Source organism: Macaca mulatta, chromosome 15, assembly GCF_049350105.2.
Source record: "Macaca mulatta isolate MMU2019108-1 chromosome 15, T2T-MMU8v2.0, whole genome shotgun sequence".
Classification (NCBI taxonomy): Eukaryota; Metazoa; Chordata; class Mammalia; order Primates; family Cercopithecidae; genus Macaca; species Macaca mulatta.
Genome location: NC_133420.1, coordinates 9,132,677 through 9,149,810, shown reverse-complemented (window position 1 = coordinate 9,149,810; position 17,134 = coordinate 9,132,677). Strand labels below are relative to the sequence as shown.

The 17,134-nt window shown below is 53.3% G+C and overlaps 1 protein-coding gene across 3 annotated transcripts in view; it reads left to right on the top strand.

Moving 5' to 3' along the window:
• Nucleotides 1-107: 107 nt before the first annotated feature.
• The window catches only part of STKLD1 (serine/threonine kinase like domain containing 1), a 30,453-nt gene continuing 13,426 nt past the window's right edge, over nt 108-17,134 (top strand). For 2 of the 3 annotated variants that reach the window (XM_077967237.1, XM_077967238.1), the window contains exons 1-2: nt 14,085-14,562; nt 15,612-15,727. In XM_077967237.1, coding sequence (XP_077823363.1) covers nt 14,222-14,562; nt 15,612-15,727 — 457 coding nt within the window. In that variant the 5' untranslated portion in view covers nt 14,085-14,221. Of the gene's footprint in view, nt 389-2,861; nt 2,949-8,470; nt 8,516-10,549; nt 10,625-12,382; nt 12,485-14,084; nt 14,563-15,611; nt 15,731-17,134 lie in introns of those variants that run through there. The other variant, XM_077967235.1, reaches the window with a different exon arrangement.

Below are 17,134 nucleotides of genomic sequence, written 5' to 3'. Positions count from 1 at the left end.
GCCATGCACCGTCCCCAGCCTCCCGACCGGTCCGCTCGAAGCCACCCCCGCCGCGCTCGACGCCACGCCTCTCACGCTGGAGACCCCTCCCACCGCGCGCAGGCCCTGCGGCACCTCCCGGCCTGGCGGAACGCCTCCCCTTTAAGGGGGCAGGCCTGGGGGGGTCTGGGGCCAGCTCGCAGGAGGGACGCTTGGATGCCTCGAGGACGCCGTTCGGGCGGGGAGGGTCCCGCGGGTCCCACTGACCCACACGGGGTGGGGTCAGGGGTGGACGCTCGCCCGTACGCGGTAGCTACTGAACATGCTTGGGCCAGAGTCCGATGGCAGGCGCCCCACGCAGGGGGAGCGAGGCCCAGGGTACCCCGGAGAGCCCATGGACAAGTACCAGGTGCCGAGTGTTCCCTGCGGGGAGGCGGGGGCTCCGTGGGGTAACGGTCGCCAACCCTGGAGCTGCGGCCGGCGGTTCCGACCAAGGGCGGCGAGGGACCCGCGCCCTAGCTAGTGTTGGCCTCCAGCTCCTAGGTTGAACCCGGGGGGCCTCCAACGGTGACCTCCTGGGTGCCCTTTGCCACTCAGTTTTCCCCTTTGTGAATTGACTAAGGATTTTCCAGCCCTGGCTGAGTATTTGAGGGCGTGGGGCAGCTCCTCTATCCTTTGTGCCCGGGGTTTGGGCGCTTGGGTCCACCGAGGCAGGCCCCCCGGGAACATCCCGAATACGTAATTGGGAGCCCCCAGTCCCCTAAAAACACCCCTGCAATGTGGGTCTTTGAAAATATTTGAGACCTATAAAATTTACAAAACACAAAAGGAAAGCTGCAAAATAAAAGTGAATGTTTAATTAAATGCTTCTATACATGATATGTAAACTTTATTAAATGTTAGATTCAGCATTTGTGAAAACCGCATTCGCTTGGAAACAGTTTGCGGATTAGATTTTTGTCACTTGGGAAGAATTGTCTGTGTGTGAGAGGACTATAGGGCGTTGCCAGCAGTGACGCAGATGAGCTTCTGGTGGCCAGATAATTTTTTAAATAAAGTTACTTTTCAGGGAAAAAAAAAAATAGACCTTTCAGGAATATACCTGCTTTTGGAAAAAAAATAGACTTGTTCTAAGATATGGGTCCATTTTACTGTTTAACTTGCTGCCTAAGCCTGCACGCTCTCACACCAGCTCTGCCCTCAGCCCCCTGTGGCTTAGAACAGCAGTCCCCGGCCAGGCTCGGTGGCTCACGCCTGTAATCCCAGCACTTTGGGAGGCCATGGCGGGCGGATCACCTGAGGTTGGGAGTTCGAGACCAGCCTGACCAACGTGGAGAAACCCTGTCTCTACTGAAAATACAAAATTAGCCGGGCGTAGTGGCGCATGTCTGTAATCCCAGCTACTCGGGTGGCTGAGGCAGGAGAATTGCTTGAACCCAGGAGGCAGAGGTTGTGGTGAGCCGAGATAGCACCATTGCACTCCAGCCTGGGCCACAAGAGCAAAACTCTCTCTCAGAAACAAAACACAACAAAACAAAAAAAACCAGCAGTCCCCAACCTTTTTGGCACGAGGGACCAGTTTTGTGGAAGACAATTTTTCCACAGACGGAGGCGGGAGGATGGTTTCGGGATGATTCAAGCACATTACACTTAGTGTGCAGTTCATTTCTATTATTATATTGTAATACATAATGAAATAATTACACAACTCACCATCATGTAGAATCAGTGGGAGCCCTGAGCTTGTTTTCTTGCAACTAGACGATCCTCTCTGGGGATGATAGGAGACAGTGACAGATCATCAGGCATTTGATTCTCATAAGGAGTGTGCAACCTGGATCCCTCACGTGCACTGTTCACAATAGGGTTCACACTCCTGTGAGAATCTAATGCTGCTGCTGAGCTGACAGGAGGTGGAGCTTGCGTGGTAATGCGAGCCATGGGGAGCGGCTGTATATACAGATGAAGCTTTGCTCCATTGCCTGCTGCTCACCTCCTGCTGTGCAGCCTGGTTCCTAAACAGGTCACAGACTAGGTTGGGGACCCCAGCTTAGAATATCCAGCAGGCTGCTCACAAGGCTGGATTACAGACTCCTAAATCTTTTATAGGCTCCGAGAGTCCCTAGGCTCAGGCTTCCATCCTCATATCTCCTCCTCTGGATCCTGCCCTCCCTCCCCCAATCCTCGGATGCATGTTAGCCTCCAGCAATCTCCCGCCCGGTCCCCAGCCCCATAGTACTTGGTCTCTGCACAGAGAGATGGTGGCCATCTCTCTGCAAATTTGTCTCAAATCACAGGCTCTAAGGTCAGACCCTCAGAGTTACCCCAGGCAGTGTCCTGCTTTCTAGGGACATAGCCTCAGGCAAGGACCTAGCTCCTTGTGCCTCAGTTTTCCCCAATGTAAACACAGAGGTAGCAATGGTGTCCACTGCATAGGGTGGCTGTGAGGTGCTTGGCACCATGCCAGGCACACAATGGCTTCCTGATTGTACCAGCCACAAGACTGGTTACTTTCTTGTTTGGAGGTGGATGCTGGAAGCTGAGGTCGCACGGGTCTACAGAGAGTGAATAAGCCCTTTTCCTCTGGGAGGTTCTTGCTCTTGAGTGCCCAGCCGGTCCTCATTGCAGTTTGGGGGAGGGATATAGGGTTGTAGAAGAAAGAGCTCCAGAATCGGCCCCAAATAGGTGAGATCAGAGTCCTGCCATTGAAAGGCTTCTTGCCCTCCTTGGGCCGTTTCCTCTCTTGCAAGATGGGGTGGAGCCACTTGCTCTGCCAGCCTGACAGGGGAGTTACCGGGACCGGAAAAGGAGCTGGAGCTGGGCTTCTGGAAAGGGATAAGTTGTGTGCATTTCCTGAAAGCTTTTCTCTTCCTTGCTGGTAGGTTTTGTACCAGCTGAATCCTGGGGCCTTGGGGGTGAACCTGGTGGTGGAGGAAATGGAAACCAAAGTCAAGCGTGTGATAAAGCAGGTAAGAGGCCAAGCCTGTGCATCCCACGCCAGGTGGTTCTGTGGCTGTGATTTTCCCCAACACAAGCTCTTCCCATGTTGGAGAAGCTTCCTGATGCGGCAGCTAGATTCCTCGCTGCCAGCACTCCCAGAGACAAATCTGGTTGGGGTAGACGTGGGGGTGCGTGAAGCTCTGTCACCTTGATAGGGAAGCAATGCTAATTTTTACTCCATCACCACCACCTCCTACCATTTACACATCACGTGCTGTATGCCAGGCACCGACTCACTTCATCTCCCGTCAACCCTGTAAAGCAGAAACAATGACCCTGTTTATAGCCAAAGACAGTGAGGCTCAAGGCAGCGCCAGACTAGCCAAGGTCACACAATTTCCCAGAGGATTTGAATTCAGGCCACCTCATTGGGGGACACCGTGCTACCCAGTGCTGGGTCACCAGTTTTACCAAAAGGGAGCCAAGCCCAGAGAGGATGGGGACTGGCTCAAGGTCACACAGGGCTAAGGTCACACACCAGGCCCTGAGCCCTTCCACCGCACTCCTCACCAGGGCTAGCAGGGCATAGGGAGGTGTAGGCCTGCAGGACAGCCCTTTGTGTGTCCGAGACAGGGAGGTCCAGATCAACAGAGGGACTAGGGTGAGAGAGCTGCTGCAAGAGTCCCTGGCACGCCCTCCTCTCTGTGGTGGTGGCAGGGACCCAGCAGGTTTAGGGCTGGCCGCGCAGCAGGAGGAGCCTTGTCAGAAGCCGCTACTGGGCCAGGCCTCAGTCTGTGCAGCTCCGCAGCCTCACCCTGAATGGTTGGGCCTGGAGTCCTTGCCCCTGCCCTGCTCCCTTGCTGGCTGTCTGTGGGGTTGGCCCCCTTGTCTCACAAGCCACTGAGGCAGAGTGGCTGACTGCTCTCTGAGCAATTAAGGAGCTTTGTGTGTGTGTGTGTGTGTGTGGTTTTTTTTTTTTTGGAGATAGAGTCTTGCTCTGTCGCCCAGGCTGGAGCGCAGTGGTGCAATCTCAGCTCACTGCAACCTCTGCCTCCCGGGTTCAAGCAATTCTCCCGCCTCGGCCTCCCGAGTAGCTGGGACCACAGGCACACGCTGCCACGCCTGGCTAATTGTATTTTAGCAGAGACAGGGTTTCACTGTGTTGCCCAGGCTGGTCTCAAACTCCTGAGCTCAGGCAATCCGCCTGCCTCGGCCTCCTAAGTGCTGGAATTACAGGCGTGAGCCACCGCACCCAGCCTGAGGAGCTTTTAAAAATGTCAGCCATGACTAGGCATGGTGGCTCATCCCTGTAATCCCAGCACTTTGGGAGGCTGAGGCAGGTGGATCCCTTGAGGTTAGAAGTTCGAGAGCAGCCTGGCCAACATGGTGAAACCCCATCTCTACTAAAAATACAAAAATTAGCCGAGCATGGTGATGAGTGCCTGTAATCCCGGCTACTTGGGAGGCTGACGTTGAAGAATCACTTGAACCCGGGAGGCGGAGATTGCAGTGAGTCAAGATTGCGTCACTGCACTCTAGCCTGGGTGACAGAGCCAGACTCTGTCTAAATTAATTAATTAAATTAAAAATAAAAATATCAGCCAATTATTTCTAAATAAAAATTGGGGAAGGAGAGTGTAGGTAGGAGTTTATGGGTTCTTCCAGTCTTTTTTCCTAAGACTTTGTAAATTTTTGGGGGGAGAATGGTATTGTTAAAGTTGATAGCATGCTTTTTATATTGCAAGCATTCCCACAGCCTCCTCCTCTCCTGGCTCTGGCAGCTGTGTGGCCTCCTGTCTTGCTTGATGTGCTGTAGCTGACCCAAGCCATCCCTATCACACGGGCTGAGTATTGAGCTTGTTCTCAATTTTTCACTTTGTGTAAACAGCTCTGATAAAGATGCTTATAGCATTATGGGTTTTTTGTTTTTTGTTTTTTGTTTTTTGTTTGTTTTTTTTTTTGAGACAGAGTCTCGCTTTGTAGCCCAGGCTGGAGTGCAGTGGCCGGATCTCAGCTCACTGCAAGCTCCGCCTCCCGGGTTTACGCCATTCTCCTGCCTCAGCCTCCCGAGTAGCTGGGACTACAGGCACCCGCCACCTCGCCCGGCTAGTTTTTTTTTTTTGTATTTCTTAGTAGAGACGGGGTTTCACCGTGTTAGCCAGGATGGTCTCGATCTCCTGACCTCATGATCCGCCCGTCTCGGCCTCCCAAAGTGCTGGGATTACAGGCTTGAGCCACGGCGCCCGGCCTGTTTTTTGTTTTTTTTTTTAGCATCCATGATTTCCTTAGGAAAAATTCCTAGGAGTGAGATTTCTGGGTCATACAATGTAACTTTTTTTTTTTTTTTTTTTTTTTTTTTTGAGATGGAGTTTTGCTCTTGTTGCCTAGGCTGGAGTGCGGTGGTGTGATCTCGGTTCACTGTAACCTCTGCCTCCCGGATTCAAGTGATTCTCCTGCCTCAGCCTTCCTGAGTGGCTGGGATTACAGGCATGTGCCACCACACCTGGCTAATTTTGTATTTTTAGTAGACGGGGTTTCTCCACTAGCATGGAGAGGATGCTCAGGCTGGTCTCGAACTCCCGACCTCAGATGATCCGCCCACCTTGGCCTCCCAAAGTGCTGGGCTTATAGGAGTGAGCCACCACAGCTAGCCTTTTTTTTTGTTTTTTTGTTTTTGTTTTTTTTTAAGACGGAGTCTCGCTTTTGTTGCCCAGGCTGGAGTGCAATCGCGTGATCTTGGCGCACTGCAACCTCCTTCTCCCAGGTTCAAGTGATTCTCCTGCCTCAGCCTCCTGAGTAGCTGGGATTACAGGCATGCGCCACCACACCTGGCTAATTTTGTATTTTTAGTAGAGACAAGGTTTCTCCACGTTGGTCAGTCTGGTCTCAAACTCCCGACCTCAGGTGATCTGCCCGCCTCGGCCTCCCAAAGTGCTGGGATTACAGGCGTGAGCCACTGTGCCCAGCCACGATGTAGCATTTTCAAGCCTTTCTATATGTTTTGGCCAACTTCACCTCCTCATATGCCCCCTGGGACAGGAGGAAAGGAAGACAGGAAGGCTCACACAGTGTCTTTGCCCTGGATTCCACAGGACAGTGCCACTGGCATCTCAGGTCTCTCCATAGATCTGGGAACAATTCACTAACTTTACATGATGGTCTGCAATCACCCCATTATAAGAGTACTTCATTCATAAGTCTTTTGAGCAACATTCTGGGTGAAGATCTGGTATTAGAGCCAGTGGTAGTATACACCTAGGGCCTGTGCCACCAAGCGTGCTGCAGACTTAAAGCTGTGTGCTTCCCTTGCCACCGGGTTCCCTTCCCTTTCCATGCCCCCCCACCTCCACCCGGAGAAGGCGCAGGAAAGAGAGAAGAGCACTGCACATTCCATGCATAGAGACAACCTTCCCCATGTGGGTAAGGAATGAAGTGGTGCGATTGATGCTTTCCCAACCAGAACAAGATGTTCCTGTTTAAAGATGGTCTGAAAATGGATCCTTTACTGATTTCTTGGAATTTATATTATGCTGTCCTAAACTTATCTTTGCAACAGGAGCAGAGATGTTCTCATTGCTCTAAGTATTTTTAGATCTCTGCCTTAGGAATATCTTCCGTTTGTGCCATATGGTGGGGGCAGGAATGGTGGGAGCCTGTCACTCCTGCTAAATAATGATGATGGTGGTGATGATGGAGGTGGCAATGATGGTGGTAGTGGTGGTGATGGTGGTGGCAGCTAGATGGTGATGATAATGGTGATGGTGTGATGATGGTGATGGTGGTGCTGGTGATGGTCGTGGTGATGTGATGATGGTGATGGTGGTGGTGATGGTGTGATGGTGTGATGGTGGTGGTGGTGGTGGTGGTGGTGTGATGGTGATGGTGCGATGATGGTGATGGTGGTGCTGATGATGGTCATGGTGATGTGATGATAGTGATGGTGGTGGTGATGGTGTGATGGTGTGATGGTGGTGGTGGTGGTGGTGGTGGTGTGATGGTGATGGTGGTAATGATGGTGATGATGGTGGTGATGATGGTAATGATGGTGATGATAGTGGTGATGGTGACGATGGTGTTGATGGTGTGATGATGGTGATGGTGTAATGGTGATGGTGGTGGTGGTGTGATAGTGATGGTAATGATGTTGGTGATGGCAATGATGATGGGGATAATAGTGGTGATGATGACGGTGGTGTTGATGGTGTGATGGTGGTAATGACAGTGGTGGTGGTGATGGTGTGATGATGGTGAAGGTGGTGATGATGGTAATGATTTTGATGATGGTGATGATTGTGTGATGATGCTGATGATGGTGGTGATGGTGATTTTGGTAATGATGGTTATGAAGGTGATGATAGTGGTGATGGTGATGGTGGTGGTGATGGAGTGATGGTGGTAATGGTGGTGGTGTGATGATGATGATGGTGATGGTGATGATGATGGTGGTGATGGCGATGATGATGGTAATGATGGTGATGATGGCAGTGATGGTGATGGTGGTGATGATGGTGGTAATGATGATGTTAATTATGGTGATGGTGGTGGTGACGGAGTGATGGTGGTAATGGTGGTGGTGTGATGGTGATGATGGTGATGATGGTGGTGATGGTGATGGCAGTGATGATGGTGGTAATGATGATGGTTATGATGGTGATGATAGTGGCAATGGTGACAGTGGAGGTGATGGAGTGATGGTAATGGTGATGGGAATGATGATGGTGATGATGGTGATGACAGTGGTGATGGTGATGGTGATGATGGCAGTCATGGTGATGGTGGTGATGATGGTGGTAATGATGGTGATGGTGGTGGTGATGGAGTGATGGTGGTAATGATGGTGGTGTGATGATGGTGATGGGGATGATGGTAATGATGGTGGGGATGGCGGTGATGATAGTAATAATGGTGATAGTGGTGATGGTGATGGTGGTGATGATGGAGTGATGATGGTAATGGTGGTGGTGGTATGATGATGGTGATGATGGTGGTGATGGTGATGGTGGTAATTGTGGTAATGATGATGTTAATGATGGTGATGATAGTGGTGATGGTGGTTCTGATGGAGTGATGATGGTAATGGGGGTGGTGGTGGTGTAATGATGGCGATGGCGGTGATGGTAATGATGGTAATGATGGTGATGATGGTGGTGATGGTGATGATGTGATGGTGATGATGGTGGTGATGGTGATGATGATAGTAATGATGGTGATGATGGCAGTGATGGTGATGGTGATGGTGGTGGTAATGATGATGTTAATGATGGTGATGACAGTGATGGTGGTGGTGATGGAGTGATGGTGGTAATGGTAGTGGTGGTGGTGTGATGATGGTGATGGCAGTGATAGTGATGATGGTAATGATGGTGATGATGGTGGTGATGGTGACAGTGATGGTGGTGATGGTTGTGGTTGTGGTAATGATGGTGATGGTTGTGGTGGAGGTGGTGGTTGTGGTGATGATGGTAATGGTCATGGTGGTGGTGGTGATGGTGGTGATAATGGAGATGATTTGCTACATGTTTATTAAGTTCATGCTCTTGTGCCCTTGCAGGTGGAATGCATGGATGACCATCAAGCCAGTCAGGCCCTGGAGGAGGTAACTCTCAGGGTGGTTTCCCCTCTGGAAGAGCTCAATGGAGCATACACGGACTGTGTTCTGTACCTTCTTGTTGAGTGCCTGGGTAAAAGGAAGGCTGGAGGGAGGGATAGAGCATCAGCACCAGTTTTGCCTCAGCTGTGAAGCCAGCAGCCCCAGGTCATGAAGGGAGGCCATGCCCCAAACACTCACTGCTAAATGCAGGTGCCAACAACTTAGAACATATATTCCCAGAGAACATAAAGTTTAAATATTGGGCTGCACACAGTGGCTCACGCTTGTAATCCCAGCACTTTGGGAGGCTGAGGAGGGTGGATCACCTGAGGTCAGGAGTTCAAGACCAGCCTAGCCAACATGGGGAAACCCCATCTCAACTAAAAATATAAAAAAATTAGCTGGGCATGGTGGTGAGTGCCTGTAATCCCAGCTACTTCGGGAGGTTGAGGCGGGAGAATCGCTTGAACCTGGGAGGCGGAGGTTGCAATGAGCCGAGATCACAGCATTATATTCCACCCTGGGCAATAGAGCAAAACTTCGTCTCAAAAATAAATAAATATTGGCGGCCGGGCGCGGTGGCTCACGCCTGTAATCCCAGCACTTTGGGAGGCCGAGGCGGGTGGATCACGAGGTCAGCAGATCGAGGCCATCCTGGCTAACACGGTGAAACCCCGTCTCTACTAAAAATACAAAAAATTAGCCGGGCGTGGTGGTGGGCACCTGTAGTCCCAGCTACTCGGGAGACTGAGGCAGGAGAATGGCGTGAACCCCGGAGGCGGAGCTTGCAGTGAGCCGAGATCACGCCACTGCACTACAGCCTAGGTGACAAAGCGAGACTCCGCCTCAAAAAAAAACAACAACAACAACAACAAAAAATATTGGCCAGGTCCCTAGGTTAATCTACCAATAACTGTTTTTTAAATATTTTTTCTTCAATATAAAATTATTAATTACAGAAGAAAATTTTTTAAATACAGAATTGGGTTTTCTTTTGCTTTTACCTTTTTTTTTTCTTTAATAACAATGGAGTCTCACCATTTTGCCCAGGCTAATTTTGAACTTCTGGGCTCAAGCAATCCTCCCACCTCGGCCTCCAAAGTGCTGGGGTACAGGCATGTACCACCACGCCCATACCAGAATTGTTTAACAAAGCAAATGTAAATTATCCTTCATTCTACCATTCAGAGCTGCCCAGCAGTAACTTAGTCATTTACAATAATAGCGATAACAGCTACACTTTGGTTTGATTGGCAAAGCCTCTGAGTAGCCTTTTTTTGTGTTTCTTGAATTTCCCACGAGCTTGAAGGTGTCCCTTCCTATCTCATGGTCACTTGTTTGTCTTCTGGAATTGCTGGCTCTGCAGCTTGGCCAGCAAACATTATTCGGTGTATAGTGTGACTGAAGCACAGTGGTGGGCCCAGGCTACTCGGTAACAAATGGGAAGAAAGAGCATGGGGGCCCACCCAGAGCCCCACGCCGCCATGGCTTTTCCCGTTGCTGATTCAATTCCACGGCCCACTAGGCCAGCTCCTTTCACACCCAACCTTCCACCACAAGCAGTTGTCTGTCTGGCTCCATGTCTCTAAGGCAGCCCTGTCTGCTCCTGTTTGGGCATGTTTCAAAGCACTTTCCGCCAGGGCAGGGGGCACTGGGACCTCTCCATGGGCCCACCTCCCGGTGGCTGCACCACCTCCTCCGGCCAGCCCTGGCTGTGGCTGATCCCCACCTTCCTGGCACTGCCTGCCACAGCTCACTCAGTCCCCGTGGCATCCCTGTGAGGCAGATTCCACTGGGACCCCCATTTTCAGATGACAATATGAGGCCCAGTCACCCAGCACAGCCAGCACATGCTGGAGACAGGACTCACATCGGACTGCCTGGCTCCTAACCACCGTGCAGCCTCCCTGAGCCCGCTCCCCGGCCCGGCTCAGAGCCCGAGGCTTGCATGTTTCTTGGGATGTGTGACAGAGAAGCCCGAGCTGAGAAAGGCGTGAAGAGGCGCTGACTTCTCCGTTTCCTCTGCTCTCATCCTGGCAGCTGATGCCACTGCTGAAGCTGCGGCACGCCCACATCTCCGTGTACCGGGAGCTGTTCATCACGTGGAATGGGGAGGTGGGTCAGAGCTGACGTCTACGGGCTCAGCCGCCGCGTGGTGGGCTGTGGGACCAAGCCGAGTGAGCCCAGAGCACGCCCACCCCCCTCCGTCAGAATAGCTCGTGTGGCAATGGCAGTGACTCTAAATGTGGCCATACCTGACCTGACACTCACCGGGGCCAGGTACCATGCTGGGGGCTTTCCGTGCATGGTCTTGTAGGAGCCCCAACAACCTCATTAGGAGGGTTTTTTTTTTTTTTTTTTTGAGACAAAGTCTCGCTCTTGTCCCCCGGGCTGGAGTGCAATGGCATGATCTTGGCTCACTGCAACCTCTGCCTCCCGGGTTCAAGCGATTCTCTTGCCTCAGCCTCCCAAGTAGTTGGGATTACAGGCGCGTGCCATGACGCCCAGCTAATTTTTATATTTTTAGTAGAGACGGGGTTTCACCATATTGGCCAGGCTAGTGTCGAACTCCTGACCTTAAGTGATCCACCTGCCTCAGCCTCCCAAAGTGCTGGGATTACAGGCTTGAGCCACCACGCCTGGCCAGGAGGGGTTCTCAACCCATTTGACAGAAGAAGAGACAGAGGCTAACAGAAACAAGTTGCTCCAGTTTAGCCAGCTAGTACGTGACCAAGTCAGAGGGCCAGGCGAGGTGGGCCTGATTCCCGGGCTCTGCACACAGCCACCGAGCTTGTCCTGGTGAGCCTGTGCCTCTGATGACAGAGTTTCTACTTTCATGGAAGGAGCTAGTTGACCCCCGTCTCCACAGCCACCCGACGCAAGTGCTGTCCTGGGCCTGTGCGCCCCTTCCTCCTGCAGCCCCTGTGCAGCTTACTGACCAGCACCACATCCGTCATCACGTGCCAGGAGGGCTGCAGGGCAGGAAGCACGGTCCCTGTGCTCCTGATGGGGCCTAGGGCTCTGGTTCAGGAGCTCTCCAAGGCCACAAAGCTAGTAAACAGCTGACTGGGGACGGAGACTCAGGTCCGGCAGCCGGGTCCTGTAGGCTGGATGACTTCTTGTCTTTACAAGGAGCCTGGAGCTTTCCAGTCACTTCCAATGTGTCTGAGGCAGACAGCGGGAGGCTGAGAAGGCACAAGGGGTGCTGGAGGTAAAGAGAGGCCGAGAAGCCTTATGCCGGGCGCCAGCCTGCATGAGACGTCCACACTGGCATTCCCACCTGGGGCCAACAATCCCGGGTCTGAGCAGGAAAGGCCCCTTACATGCTCCTTCTGCTCCAACTGGGTCTCGGGGAGGGGACCTCACGGCATGCACTCCCAGAGATTTTTCTGAGCACCCACTAATGCTCTCAAGGAGGGTGCAGAGAAGCCAAGAGGACATTTCCCTATGGGAGGGAGCACAGAACTGGGGGCCCTGACCCGGTCTGCTGGGGCTCTGGCCAGAGCAGGCTCCTCAAAGGAAATGGATCTGAGCTGAGCCCTAAAGGGTGAGTACTTATCCCCATGAAGGGGGTAGGTAGTGGTCCAGGCAGAGGGGTCTAGGTGTGCAGTGGCCAGGGGACAAGTGCAGCTTTCGGGAAAGTCCAAGTAGCTTGGTGTGGATGGAGTGTGGAGTGGGGGTGGGGCCTGGGAATGGGGAGAGGAGAGAGGAAACTGAAGGTGGGGCAGGAGGGGCTTGTAGCCCCCTCCAGTGGGCAGTGCTCCCACGACCACTGCGGATGGCAGCTGAGTGCAGGGAGGCCCTGGAGCAGGCGAGCCTGTAGAAGCATGGGGGCCTGGGCATCGCCTGGATAAGGGCCTCCTGTCCCAGCAGATCTCTTCTCTGTACCTCTGCCTGGTGATGGAGTTCAACAAGCTCAGCTTCCAGGAGGTCATTGAGGATAAGAGGAAGGCAAAGGAAATCATTGACTCTAAGGTAAGATCCTCTGGGCACCAGGCCTGGGGGCCATCTAGACCTGTGACACAGGCCCTGCAGCTCGGGGCAAAGTGACAGCGGGAAGGCAGGCACCATGGAGTCCAGCCTTGTTTTTTTCTTAAATGTATGCCTCGAGGCATTGCACCCTAGGACGCGTGCAGATCTTAAGTGCACAGTTTGATGCACTCATACAACTTCTACCCAGATCAAGGCAGAAGGCGTTCCTAACCACAGAAGGTTCCCAGTCGGTGACCATGATTCCAGATTGTTCTGCCGGTCGGTCCCTGAAGTTCACGTAAATGGACTCCTCCGGCATGCCGCGCGCTCCTGTCTGGTCTCCTTCCCTCAGCTGCTGCATGCACCCGCAAATCATCTGTGCTCATTGCTTGCTGCCACTCTGCTGCCTGGCTGCCCGGCAGGCTGGTTCCCTAGTCTTGTGTGGATAAGCACCTGGCCTCGCTGCAGGCTGTTTCCCTAGTCTTGTGTGGATAAGCATGTGGGCTGCTTCCAGTTTGGGGCCATTGTGAATAAGGCTGCTATGAGCATTGCTGGAAGGCACTTACTTTTCTGGGATGAATACCTAGGAGTGGAATTATTGGGTCGTAGAGTAGGTGTGTGTGTAGCTTTGGTAGATGCTCCAAACAGATTTCCAACGTGGTTTGGTTGGCCCCATGTTTACTCTCACAAGCTGTGAGCATTCCCGGTCCACATGGCGGCCAGCGCTTCACTGTGTCAGTCTTGTTGTTGTCGTTGTTGAGATGGAGTCTCACTCTGTTGCCCAGGCTGGAGTACAATGCACGATCTCGGCTCACTGCAACCTTCGCCTCCCGGTTCAAGTGATTCTCCTGCCTCAGCCTCCCAAGTACCTGGGACTAAAGGTGCCCACCATCACACCCAGCTAATTTTTGTATTATTAGTAGAGACAAGGTTTTGCTATGTTGCCCAGGCTGGTCTTGAACTCCTTACCTCAAGTGATCCGCCCGCCTCAGCCTCCCAAAGTGCTGGGATTACAGGCGTGAGCCACCGCGCCCAACCAGTTCACTTTCTTAATGATGTCTTTTGATGACAGAAAGTCCTAACTGTAATGAAGTTCGCTTTCCCAATGCTATCTCTTATGGTTAGTGCCTTTGGAGTTTAGGAAGCCTTTTGTGCTCCAAGGTCATGAAGATACTCTCCTCGGTTCTGGAAGTTTGGTCGTTTTTGCCTTCGCATTTAGATCTTTCATCTCCCTCAGAAGAATGCTGCCTGCTTTTACCCTGAGAATGGTGTTTGGTGGGACCATGTGCCCCTGAGGGGCTCTTCGGGGCACACAGCTCTTCTCTTACTGTGGGCCTCAGAGGCAGGCCCGAAGTGGGTTTCAGACTTTGAGTGAAGCCCTTAAAACACGAAATGTTCCCAGAAACCCAGTAAGTGCAGCAGACCTACTCTAACTGGGGAGAGTGGGAGGATGCCCACGTCCTGCCCCCTCAGCCCCTCTCTGACACCCCAGGGTGGCCCTGAATCCAGGGACCCTAGGAGCCCAGCTTCAGAACCACCGCCCTGGGTACTCGGTGGAGCTTGTCTCTGACGCCGAACACTCCCAGCATTCTCTCTCAGGGTTCTTTTCATTAGAATGACTTAGAGGAGCGAGCTCGTGTAGGCACTGAAGGCTTCCACCCCTCCCATACCCGCAAGGCTGATCTGCCTTCAGCTCCCGGCAAGTGTGGGGCAGTGCGGGCCGCAGGGTGGGGTGCAGGGATGGGGCCCTGCAGCACCCGGGGTCTCTGGTATAGAGACAGCAGTGTGGAGTCTGGAAACTCTGAGTCCTTCTGGCTGCCGCCGCGGCTTTACCATCTGGAGAGCCACCACACTGAAGCCTCCTCCACCCTGAGCACTTGGCTGGCTTCAGGCCTGTCTCAAGATGCAGGGAGAGAAAACACCACCATCCTGCTGGCTGCTCTGAGTGTCACCCCCCGAAAGCAGCGCAGGGCGCCCCTCCCATCCTGGCACCCCCTGCTTCTCCCCCAGTGGATGCAGAATGTGCTGGGCCAGGTGCTGGATGCGCTGGAATACCTGCACCATTTGGACATCATCCACAGGTGAGTGGGGCCCCTGACCTCCCTGGACTGGTGGGCTGCTTCAGGAGAAAAGGCACTGAGGCCACTCGGGTGCCAGTGCCCGTGGGCAGGATCTGGGGAGAAAGGCGCACTGGGCCAGTGCAGCCAGGATAGGATGGGGACCTTCCAGACCTCCTCCCGGGCTCAAAAGAGGCTCTTCCAAGTGGTCTCAAGCCATGTGCGCACGCACAGCTGCATGGGGTGTGCGCTAGCCAGGCGGGCTGCTCTAGAGTTCATGGAAAGGAAGGAGGCAACAGCCCTGCCAGGAAGAGAGACCAGGCTGCCTGCCGTGGCGCCAGTGTGGGCTGAGTGGGCCCTGCTGAGCCTTTGACCACCCAGCGGCACAGCATCAGGCTGGAGAATCCACGGTCTGAAGGGGCTGGGAGATGGCTCCAATTCTGAACACCAATATCTTATTTAAAGAGGAAGAGGGAAACCATGTGGCTGGGCATGGTGGCACATGCCCGTGGTCCCCGCAACATGGAGGCTGAGGTGGGAGGATTGCTTGAAGCCAGGAGCTTGAGGCTTCAGTGAGCTATGATCGTGCCACCGCACTTCAGCCTGGGCAACCCTGACTTAAAACACACAGATACACACACACACACCACGCAGACCATGTGTACAAAGGGAATGCTTCACATTCCACATTCAGTGTCATGTCACTAGACATCGCACAATGGCCAAAAATCAATACCCAGTCAAATGCATCGCTGGGCTATCTAAGGAGGTGAACATGTCAACCCAGGGACCTTTCCGGGTGTTGGGGGTGTTCCTACTTGTGGTTGGAGATTCTTCCCCCGGTTTAAAATAATTGAGTACATTTCTGTACATAGAAACAACTGCTTAAAAAGTAGGCTGAGATGGGGCATTTTGTGGAGGGGAGGAGGGTGTGGGCTGCTGCCTCAGAACCGGGTGGGGCAGGGAGCAGAGAGTCAGGCTCAGCACGCACGTTAGTCCCACCTGGAGTCGGGGGTGGTGGCTGCCCAGGTGGCCCCTTGCCACCCAGAGGCGAACCCCCATCTTGGTTTCAGGAATCTCAAACCCTCCAACATCATCCTCGTCAGCAGTGACCACTGCAAACTGCAGGACCTGAGCTCCAACGTGCTAATGACGAACAAAGCCAAATGGAATATCCGTGCGGAGGAAGGTGGCAGGGGCTCCCCTAAGTCATGGGAGAGGGGGTTGGCGCCTAGGATCCAGACGGTGGTGGCCACTCTGGGTGCTGGAGTGAGGCAACATCAAACAGCTGTTTGCTCAGAAGGTCCCCACAAAGCCCTAGCCTTGTGTGGACCTCAAAGAGACCTCCTTTGGGTTGTAACTGAGCAGGCGTGCCACCACCAGGGCAGAGGCAGGGCCCCAAAGACACCCAGCATTTGAGAGAAACAAAGTCGTGGTTGTTTGTGATACCCCAGAAAATGTTGCTTCTCAGGGAGGGAAAAGAAAGCTTCGGAAGGAAGGAAACGAAAATGCCCAGGACGGAGGGTCTGTGGGTGCCACGCACTGACTGCGTGTAGATCACTGAGTCCTAAAACAACCCAGGAGATGACTGGGGTGGGTGGCAAGGGGAGACGAGTTCTCGTTCCTTCGAAAAGATGGCCGGAGAAAGGAGGCTAGAGAGAGTAACCACAGAGGAGGAGTCCGGAGTCCAGAGTCCCAGGGTGGCAGTGGCTGGTTGCACTCTGTCCTTGGTAGACAAAAGATGAATGAGTAGATGGGTGCATAGATGGGTGGGTGTGTGGTTAGGTGGGTGGGTGAGTGGATGGATGGTGGGTGAGTGGATGGATGGTGGGTGAGTGGATGGATGGATGGATGGATGCGTGGGTGGGTGAGTGGATGGATGGTAGGTGAGTGGACGGATGGATGGATGGATGGTGAGTGGATGGATGGATGGATGTGTGGGTGGGTGAGTGGATGGATGGATGGATGGATGGTGGGTGAGTGGATGGATGGATGGATGGATAGGTGGGTGGGTAAGTGGATGGTGGGTGAGTGGATGGATGGATGGGTGGATGGGTGGGGTGAGTGAGTGGATGGATGGATAAGTGGGTGGATGGATGGATGAATAGGTGGGTGGGTGGGTGGGTGGATGGATGGATGGATGGATGGATGGATGGATGGATGGATGGATGGATAGGAGGGTAGGTAGGTGGGTGAGTGGATGGATGGATGGATAGATGGGTGGGTGAGTGGATGGGTGGGTAGGTGAGTAGATGGATGGATGGGTGGATGGGTGTGTGGTTGCATAGGTGGGTGTATGGGCAGATGGGTGAATGCATGGGTTGTGGACGGTTGGGTAGGTGAGTAGATGGATGGGTGGGTGGGTGTGTGTGTGGATGGATGTGTGGGTGGGTGGGTGGGTATATGGATGGATTGGTGGGTGTGTGGATGGATGGGTGGGTGGATGAGTGAGAGTGAGTGAATGAGTGGGTGGGTGGGTGAGTGGATGGATGAGTGGATGAGTGGATGGATGGATGGATGGATGGGAGGGTGGGTAAGTGGATGGGTGGGTGGGCAGGTGGGTGGGTGAGTCAGTGGATGGATGGATCGATCGATG